At 48.0% G+C, this 15,541-nt stretch overlaps 1 protein-coding gene across 5 annotated transcripts in view; it reads right to left on the bottom strand.

Moving 5' to 3' along the window:
- Positions 1–15,541, bottom strand: part of ABCC12 (ATP binding cassette subfamily C member 12) — a 93,963-nt gene that overhangs the window by 14,991 nt on the left and 63,431 nt on the right. Inside the window, exons 15-22 of one of the 5 annotated variants that reach the window (XM_036124326.2) lie at positions 12,537–12,671; positions 12,353–12,428; positions 12,198–12,269; positions 9,234–9,323; positions 8,464–8,567; positions 6,341–6,538; positions 5,345–5,571; positions 1,189–1,326 (exon numbers count right to left, since the gene is read on the bottom strand). In XM_036124326.2, coding sequence (XP_035980219.1) covers positions 1,189–1,326; positions 5,345–5,571; positions 6,341–6,538; positions 8,464–8,567; positions 9,234–9,323; positions 12,198–12,269; positions 12,353–12,428; positions 12,537–12,671 — 1,040 coding nt within the window. Of the gene's footprint in view, positions 1–1,188; positions 1,327–5,344; positions 5,572–6,340; positions 6,539–8,463; positions 8,568–9,233; positions 9,324–12,197; positions 12,270–12,352; positions 12,429–12,536; positions 12,672–15,541 lie in introns of those variants that run through there. The other 4 variants (XM_078062373.1, XM_078062374.1, XM_078062376.1 and 1 more) reach the window with 4 other exon arrangements.

Below are 15,541 nucleotides of genomic sequence, written 5' to 3'. Positions count from 1 at the left end.
GGAGAGAGAAAAGCAGGCTCCCCACTAAGTAGACAGCCCAATGTGGGGCTCAATCCAAGGACACTGAGATCATGACCTGAGCTGAAGGCAGGTGCCCCAAGCTTTAGGTTTTTAAGGTGGGAAAATATAGGGAAACAAACAAACAAACAGAACAAAATGGAACACCCAATGTGGCAGATATTGCTATGGATTCACCAAACTCCATTTTCTTTTCCTCCTATGGGCACAGCTGGACTCCATTTCCCAGCCTCCCTTGCAGTTCGGTGAGCCCATGTGAATGAAGTCTGGTCAATGAGTGTGCAGAAATGATGAGTATCTTCATTGGAGTTAACTCATAAAAATTTCCCATGAGGTTCTGCATCCATTCCTCACCTTATCTTTCAGTTAGACACAGAGGATCCTGGAGAAGACCCCCAAGGCCTTCAGGATGGAAAAGCCCCAGGTAGAACAACACCCCTTTCCCCTGCCCTATGGACTCTCATTAAAATGTGACTCTAGGAAGAATAAACACATACTGTGTTAAGCCCCTAAAATTTGGAGGTCTTTGCTACCACAGTGAGCCTACATGGTTGATACAATTTATACTGTATTTTAGAAGTTTGGAGCTGGAAGACTCCAGAGAAATTTACTCATCTAGTCCCCACATTTTAAAAAGAAGGAAAGTGCTGTATCCATCAAGTAAAATATAATATGGCCTTTAAAACTTTATATTTATGAGAAATATGTTATAACATTTAAAAAATGCCATTTAAAAATAAAATGAGACAAACATGATTATGAGTACTTAAGAAATAGAAAAAATGAAAGACTGGAAGGAAATATATGAATATACTAATGGGATTTGGGTTGGGGACCTATGAGTGATTTTTTTCCTTCTTTTTCCTGCTTCCTCCTACTTTCCTGAATTGGACACATTTTGCTTCTACTGCAAAAAATAAAACATGTAAATTCACATGCTGCGGTTGTCATTGAATGAGCTCACCACTTTTGGGGCCCCAGATACTAGGGAGAAAGTCCTAGTGCCTTAGACTGCTCCTTCTTGATTCTGCCAGCAATTCACCAACTGAGTCCCCAGCATCCCAGACTTCCCTTCTCAGAGCCAGAGAAGCCATCTATTCCTGTTACCTCCCATTCAGGGTCAGGGGTGAAGTGGGGAGCCCTGGAGCAGGGGCCCGGCACTGGACTCACTTGCTAATGCAGTCCTCCTTCTTGTCATAGGCGTGGATGATGCCCAGGCCCTGCATGGATGAAGTGATGTGGGAGAACCAAGGAGACCGGCTGATGTTCTCCACCTTCTTGAGTTCCTGGACTCCTCTATGGAAAATGCTGTGGGTAAATCAAGAGGGCCACAAAATGGGGTCTCGGAGGGCTCGCTCTTAGCACACACAGGTCCGACTATGCACTCAAGACAAAGTTTAAGTCAGATGGATGCCATATAACTAGGGAGAAGGGGTTGGCCCACCACTCTCCTCTAGGACAGGCCATCCTGGTTGTGGGACAGATGGGGTCTCAGAAATGTGTCTCCGACATGAATAAACATTTTTCCAAAGAAGACATCCAGATGGCTAACAGACACATGAAAAGATGCTCAACATCACTCATCATCAGGGAAATACAAATCAAAACTACAGTGAGATATCACCTCACACCTGTCAGAATGGCTAAAATTAACAACACAGGAAACAACAGATGTTGGCAAGAATGCAGAGAAAGGTGAACTCTCTTACACTGTTGGTTGGAATGCAAACTGGTGCAGCCATTCTGGAAAACAGTATGGAGGTACCTCAAAAAGTTCAAAATAGAACTATCCAGCAATTGCACTACTAGGTATTTACCCAAAAGATACAAAAATACTGATTCAAATGGATGCTTGCACCGTGATGTTTATAGCAGCATTATCAACAATAGCCAAATTATGGAAAGAGCCCAAATGTCCATCGACTGATGAATGGATAAAGAAGATGTGGTATACACACACGCATGTGCACACACACACACACACACACACACACACACTGGAATATTACTCAGCCATCAAGAAAGAATGAAATCTTGCCATTTGCAATGACATGGATGGAGCTAGATTGTATTATGCTAAGTGAAGTCAGTCAGAGAAAAACAAATACCATATGATTCCACTTATATGTGGAATTTAATAAACAAAACAGATGAACATGGGGGAAAATAAAAGAGAGAGAGGCAAACCATAAAACAGACTTAACTATAGAGAACAAACTGTGGGTTGATGGAGGGACATAGGTGGGAGAATGAGTTGAATGGGTGATGGGCATTAAGGAGGGCACTTGTGATGAGCACTGGGTGTTGTATGGAAGTGATGAATCACTAAATTCTACTCCTGAAACTATTATTACATTATATGTTAACTAACTGGAATTTAAACCTGAAACTACAAAGGAAGGAAGGAAGGAAGGAAGGAAGGGAGGAAAGAAAGAAGGAAGGAAGGGAGGGAGGAAGGGAGGAAGGGAGGAAGGGAGGAAGGGAGGAAGGAAGGAAGGAAGGGAGTCTCAGAAATGTGAGCCATTCCTTGCTGTGGTCTCAGTTTTGAGTGCTTCTTGTAGCATGAGTGTCTCGCTGCAGGAGATGTGATTCCAATCTTTGAAGACCAGAAATTTTCATACAATGCAGCTCCTAATACAAGCCAACCACTTTTTGGGACCCAACCAAAGAAAAAGTGATCTTTTCCAATTCTAGAGGAAAATCTGGTCCTCAACTGCCAATGCGTGGTCTTCTAAAGGCATTTTCAAAGGTAATTTGAATCATAGCCTCAGGAGCTGACTTTAGAACCAAACCCCTCCACAGGATGCAACTCCCCTGGGTGTTGAAGCTCCAGGACCCTGCTGAGCACCAGACTACTGCCCTCAGGCATGCACATTGGCAGGCTGGCCCATGACAGCGAATCAAATCTGCCCTCCAGACTCTCAGCTAAAACTACCTGGGGGAGAGGAAGGAAAACCTCATTAGCTCAGAGCTCAAGTGAGTTAGCTGGAAATATTTAGGTGATTCAGTCATAGCCAGCCATGGTCTGGCCTGTCTCTGTAGCAAGAAGGAGGGGTGCAGAGCAGAGAAAAACTTTTGCTAAGTAAATCAACAGCATAAACTGGAGAACAGACGGAAACAATGGTCGGTCAAACACAGGGATTACAAAAACAAGCACCAGGCCAAGGAGTCCATTTTAAGAAGTGGTATCCAAGACATCTTTATCTTTGCAAAGGACTTGAAGAAAGTATTTTATTGGGTCATCACAATAAACCCTTGAGGCTGGACAGTGAGGCCATGTGACCTTTCTTGGAGTCACCAGGGAGATAGTGGGAGACCAAAGAGAGAGCCCAGGGCACTGGTGCTAGTTCTCACAGTCACACCAGCTCCTACACAGAAGCCAAGGATACAGAGTCCACCTCTCCAGCCCCAGTGCATCCCTATACCCTCCCTTCCCACTGTCTGTTGGCACCATCTGTGGACTTGACCCACAAACTACAAACATCCAAATGTAAGCCCACAGACTTGATTACCCAAACCGCTTCTCTTCCCATATCACCTGTATCTCTCTTCACGTCACTCCCTATCTTGGACCCATCCTTGGCCTCTCCCATCCCCCAACCCCAAAGACCATCTCAGAAATGGCTCCTAAATCCACCCCTCTTTTCTGTCCCCTACTGCTTCCGCCTGTCTCATCTCTCATTCAGACTCTACATTTCAAGGGTCTCTCATCCCATAGCCCTGGTCTTGATCTTTCTGTAGCTCCATCCATCCTCCACACTGGGGCCAAAGTGATATTTCTAAAACTCAGTTCTGAGTGTGGTGTCGCTGGATGAAAACAAACTTGCTTACAGGTGGAGGCAGGTCCAGGATTTGGGGCTGAATCCTTTACAATTTGGGGGACCCTCTTTGAGACCCTCAGTGTCCAGCCCAAAATTCGGCACATCTAGGAGCATAATAAACATATTGTTGAGTTTTATGAAAACTCAAAGTTTCTATAACATTGTACAGCTGACCTTTGAACAGTGCAAGGGTAGGGGCGCCAATCCCCCATGTGGTTGGAAATCTGCATATAACTTTTTTTTTTTAATTTTATTTATTTATTTGATAGAGAGAGACACAGCGAGAGAGGGAACACAAGCACGGGGAGTGGGAGAGGGAGAAGCAGGCTTCCCGCGGAGCAGGGAGCCCGATGCGGGGCTCGATCTCAGGACCCTGGGATCATGACCTGAGCCGAAGGCAGACGCTTAACGACTGAGCCACCCAGGCGCCCCTGCATATAACTTTTGACTCCCCAAAAACTTAACTACTAGTAGCCTACTGTTGACTGGAAACCTTATCAATAACATAAACGTCAACTAACACATATTTTATGTTATATGTATTATATACTATATTCTTACAATAAAGTAAGCTAGAGAAAAGAAAGTCATTAAAAAAATCAAAAGGAAGAGAAAAACCATTTATAGTATGGTACTGTATTTATCAAAAAAAGAGTCCACATATAAGTGGACATGAGCAGTTCAAACTCATGTTGTTCAAGGGTCAACTGTATTCCATTTTTAATTTATAAGCCACTTAGAGTCCTATAGTCTCATTTGATCCTCACAGTAACCCCCTGGTTCATGTGCCAGGTGTACGTTTTAATGATTATCTTTAGGGATGAGGAAACAGGCTTGCCCCAAGCTCTTCCAGCTAGTTTTGCAGTAGGGCTGGGGGTCTGGTGCAAATTTCTCTGATTTCCAACCATCTGGCCTTACACAATACTGACCATGCTGCCCGCTGAGGGCTCCAGCTCACCCCAGCAACAGGGAAGAACTGGGTTCCTCGAGGGCTGGGGTCAATCCACCCTCCTGCTTCCCTCCAAGGTGGGTGAGGAAATAGCAATGGGGCACAGCCTCAGCAGGACTCCCCAGTGCCTAGCTGCCTGAAGCCTTTCTCTAACCATATCAGCAGTTAGGGTGGGGGCTAGTTCCCAAAGCTCAGAGTGACTAAGGACTGGTCTCTCTCTTCTCCAGCAATGGGATGGCAGAGAGAGCTCTGTAACTGAGGACACAACAGCAGACAGACAGCAACCGTGGTTACTAGTTTCCTGGCCTAGGACCACTGACTTAACCTTCCCAATCACGCCCACCTCTCAGGGTTACCCTGAGGCTAAAATGCCAGATGTATGCAAAGCACTGAGCATAGCACCTGGCATTTCATCGAGACTAAAAATCAATATGCTCCCACAGTCAGAGAAGACAGCAAGGATTCTGCATCACCTGATACTACCCCGTCATTGAGCAGAGTTAACCAAATACATAAAGGTTTCATGTGCTCCTTTTTAAATAGTGCATCGACCTACCGTAAAAGAATGAAGAAGCCAACAGCAAGGCCGGCCAGGACTAAAAGGACAGCAGGAAACACAGCAGCCAATATCACAAGAATAAACAGCACCATAAAAAATTGCTGCAGAAAGTTCTCTGCGTGAAATGGCAGCCTCACATCCAGCTCGTCCATATCCTTGGAAAAACGGTTCATTAGCCTGCCAGTGGGAGTCGTGTCAAAGAAGCTCATTGGGCTCTTTAGGATCTGTGGATAAAATCAGAGAGTCCGAAATGAGGTGTGTGTTTAGGAAACACCGACCACTCTGCTGGGGCTGGGATACTTCGAGCAGCTTGAGCATTTTTCCAGGGCCTAACACCGTGTCCCAGGCCATCTTGGGAAAGTGAGGATGCACCCCATTCTTATGCCCCCCATGAATGAGAGTGTGGGAAAGATTCAGCCTGTGTGTGGAGCCCCAGGGAGAGCCCCCTCAGGTCAGGCCTCCCTCCAAACCTGGGATGCAGCCCGGGATGCCTTGGGAGGAAGAGGGTATTTTGTGCCCAGGGGCAATAAAAAGCTAAGTTCCCCTGTGTCTCTCTGCCTAGTGTGAGCCACACCTGTGGGCTCCGGCCAGGGCCCTGGCAATAAAATAAATCAATAAAATAAATCAATTCTGCCTACTGCAGCAGTGGAATGAGGAGGCAGCCAGAAGCACTTCTGGAGGCCGTCTGTGGACTCAGGGCTCTTTGGAGCTGGAGATGGCCTGCTGGCCGGCACATGTCTGTTCCAGTGCAGTGCAGTGTCCTCAGGGAAACCTTCCTGACCACCTTCACCTCCACCCCCAGTCTAGCCTGAGGGCCCCTGACACATCCTCACAGTCCCTGGAGTTTGCCTTCACAGTCAACAGTAGATACTGTAAGCCCCTTGAGCATGTGTCTGTGCCCAGAGCCCAGCACAGTGTCTGATGTGTCATAGGTTCTCAGTAAATGCTATTGACTCAACGACTAGAATTGCGTGCAGCCCCTGGGAGCAGTACCTTGTCAAACACACGGTCGTGTAACGAAGAGGACGCCATCAGTGTGGTCTTGGTGAAGGTGAAACCTTTGATGACACTAAAGGTCAGCACAGACACCATGCTCCCTGCGTACACCCATTGGTACACGCGCTGCCCTGTGTCTGCCAGCACTGCGCCCATCTCACACGCACTCTCGTTGCCCTGGGGCCCACAGGTCATCTTTGGAGAAAAACAAGAGAAGCACCAAGAATTGGTAAATTGTCAGGAAAAGTGGGAATTGGCCAGATGATCTTTCCGGAGAGAAGAAACAAAGGAGGTACATGATTGCGAAGAATGAACCAGGTAGTAAAATCAGGTCACTTCCCTTTGAGGACCTCTGTGCTTTGCCTGGGTCCTCCTGCTGGGCTCCCTGCCACCAAGGCACCTGACTTACGAGGCTCGAGGCTCGGCACAGTCAGTGGGCAAGCAAAGCAGACAAACCAGGCAGGCACAGGGCAGCCAGATAACTTCTGTCCCGGAAGCGAACTATGCATCAGAGATGAGAGGTGATGTTGGGCCAGGAAGATTACAGAAGCACAGGAAATCTGGATTCCGTGAGGCTGGCTGAAGAGCCCTCAGGCAGCCCATACAGGACAGGATATCAAGCCAACCCCACAGTCCCCTCCCTTTCCTTTTCTCAAGGAGCACCTTGGGGGGCACTGGTCCACTGCCCTGAAGTCCCTGGTAGGGCGGAGGGAGCCTGGTGAACCTCAGGGCTCTGGGAAGATTCAAGAAGACCACATGCGGCTCCATCCTGCTGGGGGGAGAACACACATTTCTGCTAGCACTTCTGGGGAGAGGCCATCTCCTCCTCCTGAGAAATTGGCAGCTTCATTTTTCTCTGAGCCATGTGCTGAAAGTCAAGACTGCCTTTGGGGAGCAAACAAGCATCTTTCTTTTAAATGCCATTTTGCTGATTACAGCAATAGCGGAAATGTAAACCAGAGGTGACGGCTGATGGATGAATATCCATAAAAGCAAAAGCATCCCTGGGGAGCTAATTGATGAAAGGCCCAGCTTGAACAGAGGAGACTTCACTGTGCATCAAGTTGTGCCCACAGTGTCTGGGGGCAGGGCAAATGCCTGGGTCTGCCATTACTGCTGCTGCTCAATTAGCCAGTGGCACTAGCCCACTGGGGAAGCACCACACCTAGGAGGAGGTTCCATCCTGACCAGAAACTTTGGGCTCTCCAGGGAAAGAGCTCTTAATGAGCCAGGGAGGATCTGGGAGAATATTCTAGAAATGGCGCTCTTCCTACACAGTGCAGAGCACCCACTGGCTTCTCCCCTTGGGAAAGCCCTCAGGAAGCTGTGCCAACTTCCAGGAGAGCTATGGTGACCTCTCCCCTGCCCACATCTCCCCAGTGCCTTCCCACTTTGGTTGTCATAGCAACAGAACTATACCAAAATGTCATCTTGCAGGATGGGCCCACACCATTCCCAGGGGCTCCAGGAAAGCTTAGAAACCATTGGCCAAAAGCTGGGAGAGTTTTTATCAAGCTCCAGCAAGAGCAGAATTATCAGTCCTTTCCAGGAGGCGCCCTGGTCTAGAGGAGACCCTTGGGTGGCAGATACCCGGTGTCTCAGAAAGATACAGGGTAGCTCTGCAGCACAACCAGGAACTGAGTCTGGCTTTTGCATGTCCAGTTCCTGTAGAGGGACTTTGGAGGGCAGAGAGAGATGAAACCCTCTGACACCTGACAGTGTCAACAATAAGATGTCAGTTTCTGTTCAGAGGCAGGAAGATTAAAACCCATGCTAGGTTTCCCCGGCCCCTCCACGGCCATCCTCAGAGGTGCCTCACAATGGAGGCTTCAAGACTGACTCTATCCTACACAGGCATGACTCCACAGACATGCTGCATTTGCCTGGCACAATCACAGTCTTTTTAGTCAGTCCTTTAAAATCTGAAGGTGGCACATAAAAATCCAGATGCCCTGCCTGTCTTGCAAAATCAAAGGGAATTTCAGGAATTGAACTGTGCAGGCAACTGATCTCAACTTCATGGAAAGAGGCAGTGGGAGGTTCATTGTGTGGTGTTGGGTGCATTCATGCTCTCCGTCAGCAACTGACTCATCATTTTCCAATGCCAAAGGGAAACTCACCTGTGAGCCCTTGTCTAGCCAGAGACCCAGCCACCAATTGCTGAAGGCAGAGCTGCCGATCATCAGGAGGAAGAGGGACACAGCGAACAGAGAGAGGAGGTACCCTACAAGAGGAGAGGAGGGGTCCAGGGGGTTACAGAGGAGGGGGCTACAGTGGGCCCAGCCCTGATAGAAAATTCAAAGCCTGCAGGAAGAGGGCCCCCACCCCTGGGAACTGCCTTTCAGGCTACTGTCACAAGTCTGGGGGTTGTGACCCTGAACCCCGAAGGGGACATGTGTTCCACCTGGTTGGAAAATGGGTCCAAATTGCCAATATATTGAAAAAAACTACCAATATGCACCTTAATAGAAGCAACTCAGTGTTCTTCAAAAACAAACAAAAGCTCAGTCTTGCTGGGCAGAGACAGGGAATAAAACTGGAAGGTATTTTTGCACATCGAGATGGGGACCTTGCACTAAGGCAGGCCATGAGCAGACTGCTGCAGTGCTCAGTGAAAAGGCAGCGAGGTGCGGAAGAACCACGGCTGGTTCATGCTGCTGCTCACTCAGTTTCAATAGAGTCTGGCCGCTTTAATGGAGATAAAGGGTGATTCCATTTAAAAGGCTGTATTATCAGACTTCAGATGGAAAAAAAAAAATAAAAGCATTGATAAATAGCTCTAGCATAAAAGGAGCAATTGTTAAGGAAATCATAAAACGTGAACCCAACAGTTTGAGAAAGGATTTTCTAATGCAAATTAAATCAAGAAACCCGTTGTTTTATATCGAACCTCCAGAAGCCTTAATGTACGTGTGATACGTTTTCCAGGTCACGGTTCCTTCCTGAGGGGACTCAGTCTGGACGAGCTGGTGCAGAGGAACTACGGAGACAGACACAAGTCCTGTGGCGCCTGCTGGCGGCGGGCGGGAGGGAGCCCAGTGGGTCAGACCCACCCCTCTTGCATATCCACACCCCCAACGGGGGCAGTTTCCACCCTTCCTTCCATTGTCCTACACTTTGAAATTCCCAACACATTTTTGCTCATGTTATTTGATTTGATCCTTATCACAGCCCTGTAAGGCAGGGGGCTTTCAGTATTTCCAGAAATATTTATGAAGCAACTACTATGTGCTCAGCCCTGGGATACAGGGGTTGTTTGGGTCTAGTTCTCCAGAAGTAGTTCCTAAGAGGTGGGTATGAATGCATGCAGTTTATTCAGGAGCTGTAGGGCATGGGAAAGGGAACAATAGAAGGCATCTCATCAAGCCAGAGAGCCCTGTGGGCAACTGGAGCTTAATCCTATGTAGAGAAGTGTCGGAGCCAGTGTGGAACACCCACATCACAGGTTTTCACCTGACCAGACGGATAGAGGATATTTCTACAAATCCCACTGGCCCCTGGGTGAGGGCTCCTCCCTGTGGGGCTTAATTCCCCAGCCCTTCTAGCTTAATCTGAGGCTGGCAGCTTGCAGAGTGAGCCCCCAGGCAAGAGAATACAGCTGGGAGTCCAGCTTCAGGCACTGAAGTGCTAAAGGCACCCACAGCAACTACTGAAGGGTGAACAAGAAGGAGGTGGCTCCTGTCTTCTCAGAGCTCATGCCTTGCAGAATAAACCCAGGGCATCCTCCTCAGTCAGCCGCTGCCTGGACTCCCGATCCCCTCCACGGGGCTGTTCCAAGTCCTCTCCACATTCCAAAGGGAAGGGAAAATGACTGTCAAGTTCTCATGGAAAGCACATCCAGAGGTCCAGGGATGCTGGGTCAAGCAGCTCCCAACAGTCAGAACCGAGTACTTGTCTCCTTCCTCTCCTTCACAGACAAGCATGAAAATGTCAGCTCCAAAGCAGAATCCTAAACCATACATGGCTATTATAAACAGAGATAAATAGAGCTAGACCCAGGGGTCCCCCTGAGCGTGTGTGGGCTCTCTGCACCTTGCTCCAAGAGGAATAACCGTCACACCTCAAAGGTGCCATGAATAGAGCTATGATTATACCCTCTGCCTGGGAACCTTCGTGCTTCTTTGAAAGTGCTCAGCCTGACTTCCTCTCATTGTGTCTCTCTCTGGGCCTGCAAGATGAGGGAGATGCCTCAGTGGGTCGCCGGAGCCTAATGAAAGGCATCGTGGAGCACAAAGGGAACTAGTCAAATCCCACTGTAGCCCACCAGCCCAGCCAGGAGTGCTGATGATGCTCTTCACCTTGCTGTGCTCTAGAAAATGCCCTGATGCCAGGCGTGGTGGGCACAGCCGGCTTTAACTGGCTCCCTTCCTATAGCTTTCAGAGCAGTGATTTCACATGCTCAGTATCCCCTCCAGAGAAGTGGGGTGAGGAGAAAAAGAGGAGCAGGGTTTACTTTCTCCACAAGACCTCACATCCTAGGCAGCCTGGAGCTTTCCTGGGAAGGCATGGAAGAGATGGTGGGTACCTCACTTCAGCCTTGGCCGCCTCCAGAGCGATAAAAATATGTTGTCTTTCCAAACGTGCATGCATTTGTCACAAGCACCATTAATGGTGCCAAATTTCATCGATTCAAAGACTCACATTTTTTTTTTTTCACATTTTAACATCTCTGAAATCAGGATGTGCCTTCCATTCGGTAGTATGCCATATCATCTAATTGGCAGAGATTTTTCTTTCTAAGTGGTACATAAAACGATGGTGATCTTAAAATGGATGCTATCTTTGATGAAATACACTGAGGTTTGTGTTTTTTTTTTTTTTTTTTCAGCTACACATTATTGAGGAATAGAGCTCTAACTTGGAAAGCCACCAATGGCACTTTGAGGAAAGAGACAGTGGATCTGGATCCCTGCCCTCTCCGTGCCCAGCCCCGGGGAAGGGCATAGAGTAGGTGCTCAACAAGTGTTGAACAGATATCAGGGTGGAAGGGAACAGTGTGTGGGGAGGAGAAGAGGGAGCTTGACGAGGCTGACCCACACCAGGCTTATCTTATCTCCCACATCTCTTCTCTCTGCCTTCCTGGAATTCCTTCCTGCCCTCAGCCTCAAAATCCTCCCCCTTCCCCACCTTCTCACCACAGTGCCCCCAGAAAATGTCTACATATCCTCGAAGGACTAGTCCCAAGGTTGCCACCTCTGTGAGGCCCTCCCTGATTTGTTATGCCCACTCCAACTTCCCATTACCCTTATCCCAGTTTCCCAGAATTATCCCCTTGAGTGTGTTGCCCACCAGACCATGAGATCCTGAGATCTCATATTTTTGTCTATGCAGACAAGTGTGGTGCCCAGCACATAGCAGAATAGTTAGTCCTCCCACCCAGTCTCTTCAGTGCTGCACATTCCTTTCTCAACGCTCCCCATAAAGAATGTGACACATCTCTCTTGTGTGTGCTTTTGCCTCTAACCAATCTTTGTGCACTGCTTTGACCTCTCTAACTAATAACAATAATAAAAACTGTTGAGAGTTACTATACATCAGACACTGGGTTAATCATTTTATGTGCAGTTTCTCATGTAATCTTTGCAAGAATTTATGAGGTTGGTTATTATCTCCCCATTTTATGGATTAAGAAACTAAGGTTCAGAGTGGACAAGTATCTTGTGCCAACTCATAAAACTAGTAAGTAGTTCAGCCAGAGTTTGGACTCAGGCAGTTGAACCCCAAGGCTCACATGACAGTAAGCTGTATTAATTCTAGCTGCCCCCAAAGGACTTACAATGTGCCTACATTTCTCTATCCAGAATGCTCAACAAATATTTAAGACTATATAACTGAGGGAACGAATAGCAAATACCTGTTATGTCTATAAATTCTGAGTCCATTTCAGGTTCTTTTCCTTCATCTTTCCCATCTCCTGGAGCCAGAGCTAGGGTGAGAAATAAAGAGAGATCTGTGTCCGCTCATGAGCCATGGGCAATAAGAGAGGAGTGGTTCGAACTTGGATTGTACCAGCATCTTCATCTCTCTCAGCGGGGCTCTCCTTAAGGGCTTCCACCATTGCTGCATTGTAAATGTGTTCAGGATCCTGGAGACAAAATGACAGTCCTTCTGAAAGCTACAGGACAGGACTTCTTCCAGGCTAGAGATTGAGAGGGAAGGACCCCATCTCTTACACCCAGGTGTAAAGAGTTACCTTGAATTGCAACCCTCGGAGATTGTGAATCAGTTTTGCATAGCACCCTCTCTCCTCCATTAACTCCTTGTGGGTTCCCTTTTCACAAATCTCTCCATCTTCTAACAAAATGACTTCATCACAAGACTCCAAGAACTGCAAAGATATTAAAATGATCTACAGCGAACTTCTGCCTAGTAAGAGAAGAGTGCCATGCCAAACTTCCTTCCAGTGGCATCCCAATCTCCTCTAGTACAGAGGTTCTCAACCTTGGCACTGTTGGCACTGAGGGCCAGATCATTCTTTGTTGTTGGGGCGGGGACAGGGGCTGTCTTGTGCATTGTAGGATATTTAGCAGCCTCCTCCTTCCCTCTACCCCCTAGATGCCAGTAGCACCCCCTTACCCCAGTTGTGATAAGCAAAAATGTCTCCAGCTATTGACAAAAGCCCTCTAAAGGGCAAAATAGCCACCAGTTGAGAAGCACTGATCTAGTGCCTACTGGTGTCTTGAGTACAAAGGGGGCTTCTGGTTGTCACTTGAAACACTGTTCCCAAAATGAGCTGCCCTGCTAAGAAATCTGATCAGGGGGCAGTTGGGATTTGGAATATGAAATTGACAAGTTACTGCAAGACAAGATCTGGTGGAGACCTCAGCAATGACCTTCCTTTGATATAACGTTACAAGCCCACCTCATCATCCTCATCTAGCCCAGGAGAAGCAGAACATGGAGCAGTCTCCAGCCACCAGGCCCTACTCCTCCCCTGACCACCCCCCACCACACCAGGCCTGAGGAGTTTACACCAGCTTTATCTGTATGATAAAAATATAGCCACATTTTGCCCAAAGCACTTCTGTTTTTCTAATTTGAGTTCCCTTCATTTACATATCACTCCTGAGATCAAAGAGTTCTGCTAATAGGGGTTTCCTCTTATTTGAAACTAGATAGATTTCTCTCCATAGGATCAACCCATCTAAGAGCAGGAAGCCCCTCCTACAGGAACAAAATGCTGTGAGATTTAAGATGGTTCAGCCTAATGAAGCCTTTGCAATACAGGCCAGAGGTCTTCCCCTAAATTCGGGGTCCACTGATTCAAAGCTTGAGAGAAGCAGCTACATTTGGTCACTGTACTCCCGATGGGGTGTTGGGGAAATGAGGGTGGTGCCCAAAAGACCAGATGACAACAGTTCTGACAGCTTGGGCAGCTCCAGCCTTTCTGCCTCCCTTGGACTAATGACTCAGCTCCTTATCCACTTTCCCAGATAGCTAAGCAGCAACAGCCTAGCTTTTAATGTCCAGTTGAGACACTTTCTGAGAGAATCTTTTTCCTGAAAATAACTTCTCTCCTTTATATAGCATCTTCTAGCTTTTCAAAGCCTCATCTTCAAAGTTTGGCTCTTATGTCTCAATCTCCCACAAGCCAGTAAAGGAAGTGGCAGCTTTGTTATCAGCCCATTCTCCAGATAGGGAAACTGAGGCACCAGTGTGGGGTATGTGGCAGCCTCACAGCCTTTTCTTCCTCTCTGGGGGCCCACATTCTAGCCCCAGAAGTTCCTGGTGAAGGCCCTCTGGCTAGTGAGCCCCCAGTTCATGCCAGTGAGATCTGGCGTGATTTGAGCAGCTTTGTTCTGCAAACTCTCAAAATCTGACCCTGGGCTGGTTTTCAGTGGTGACCGCAGGCCTCATTTCATTTGTTTCCTCATGGAAAAGAAGAGCAATCGCCCAGCCCAAGCACTGGAAGCATCCGGATTGGCTGTGGGCCAGAGAGTAAAAGCAGTGGAACACTATTCTGGAAAAGCCCTGGGGCTTCAGTTCAGGGGCTCGGAGCCCCCTCCTCCCCAACAACAGACAGCTGGACTGAAACTCCAGTGCCATCTGGTGGCTGCTTGCATTTTTCAACACTCAAAGAAAGAGAAAATGACCTTGGTGAAAGGTAGACTCTTTGAAGAGACTTAGGCCTGGGGAAAAGATAGTTCTTGCCTGAGGTCATGCTTCTAGTCATCAAGGTTCAAAGACTGGACCAGGGCTGAGGAGACGATTCCCCCCAGTGAAGATTCCTGCAAAGACAACTATGACCCACAGTTGTCAGGGGCCAGAAGTCTCCCTCCAGATCCCCAGGACCCCTCAGGAGGACAGCCCTCCCCACTGCAGGGGGTCTCCAGGGCTTGGATCCTCACAGTGCAGAGCTGTGGTTACAACATTTAGCACCCTGGCTGGGCAAGAGCCCATTCCCACTGACCTCATGGGGGTCCAGAAGAAATCCAACCTTCTCTTCCACTCTGATGCCTGGCCAGCAGAGTAACTTGTCGGCACCACACTGGATGCTTCCTGGAGGTGACCGAGCCCACTCAGAGGGAACCCAAAATTCAGATGCTTGGAACTTATTCTGAGAACTCTAGTCTCCAGCAAAGAGATACAAGCTGGGGGCAAAACTACAGCAATGGGAAGGAATGGCTTTCCTGGGTCTTTAAGAAACTTCCCCCTCTTCAAGCTGGCCCTTCTGGCCACTGATAGAAGATCCTAGAAATGCTGGTTAGAGCACCCTGTAGCCATGGTGATCTCATCTGCCTCCCCCTCCCCTAGGTTGACTTACCCTTGCAAAGACCATGAGGTCTGCCTCTTGCTCTCAGACCAGGCCCCTGTTGAATATTTTCCCCACAGGCGGCAAGAGAGGAAAGAAGATAGGACTTCTGCTCCAACAGTCCTCTCAATGCAGGTCAGTCCCATGGGATCTCTCCTCCAGCAGGAGATGCACACATGTATATACACACATATATACACACACACATACCCCACACCTATAGGGGCTCACCGTAGAGAGGGGAGATGGAGGCAGGGGGAAATCTGGTTTGTCTCAGGGTAGAGGGGAGTCTTGTATTCTACCAGGCATTCAGAACCCTTGATGAGGCTGACACTGTGAGAACTCTCCCCACCCTGCCCAATCCTCAAGCGCATTCAGGGCAAGCTTAGTAACTCCTCAGCAAGATTCATGTTCCTAAGCCTAAGAGAGTGGCTCTGAGAAAGGAA

Source organism: Halichoerus grypus, chromosome 15 (assembly GCF_964656455.1).
Source record: "Halichoerus grypus chromosome 15, mHalGry1.hap1.1, whole genome shotgun sequence".
NCBI classification, from domain to species: Eukaryota; Metazoa; Chordata; class Mammalia; order Carnivora; family Phocidae; genus Halichoerus; species Halichoerus grypus.
Note: the sequence above shows the minus strand (reverse complement) of the source record. Positions and strands in the feature narration are given on the sequence as shown.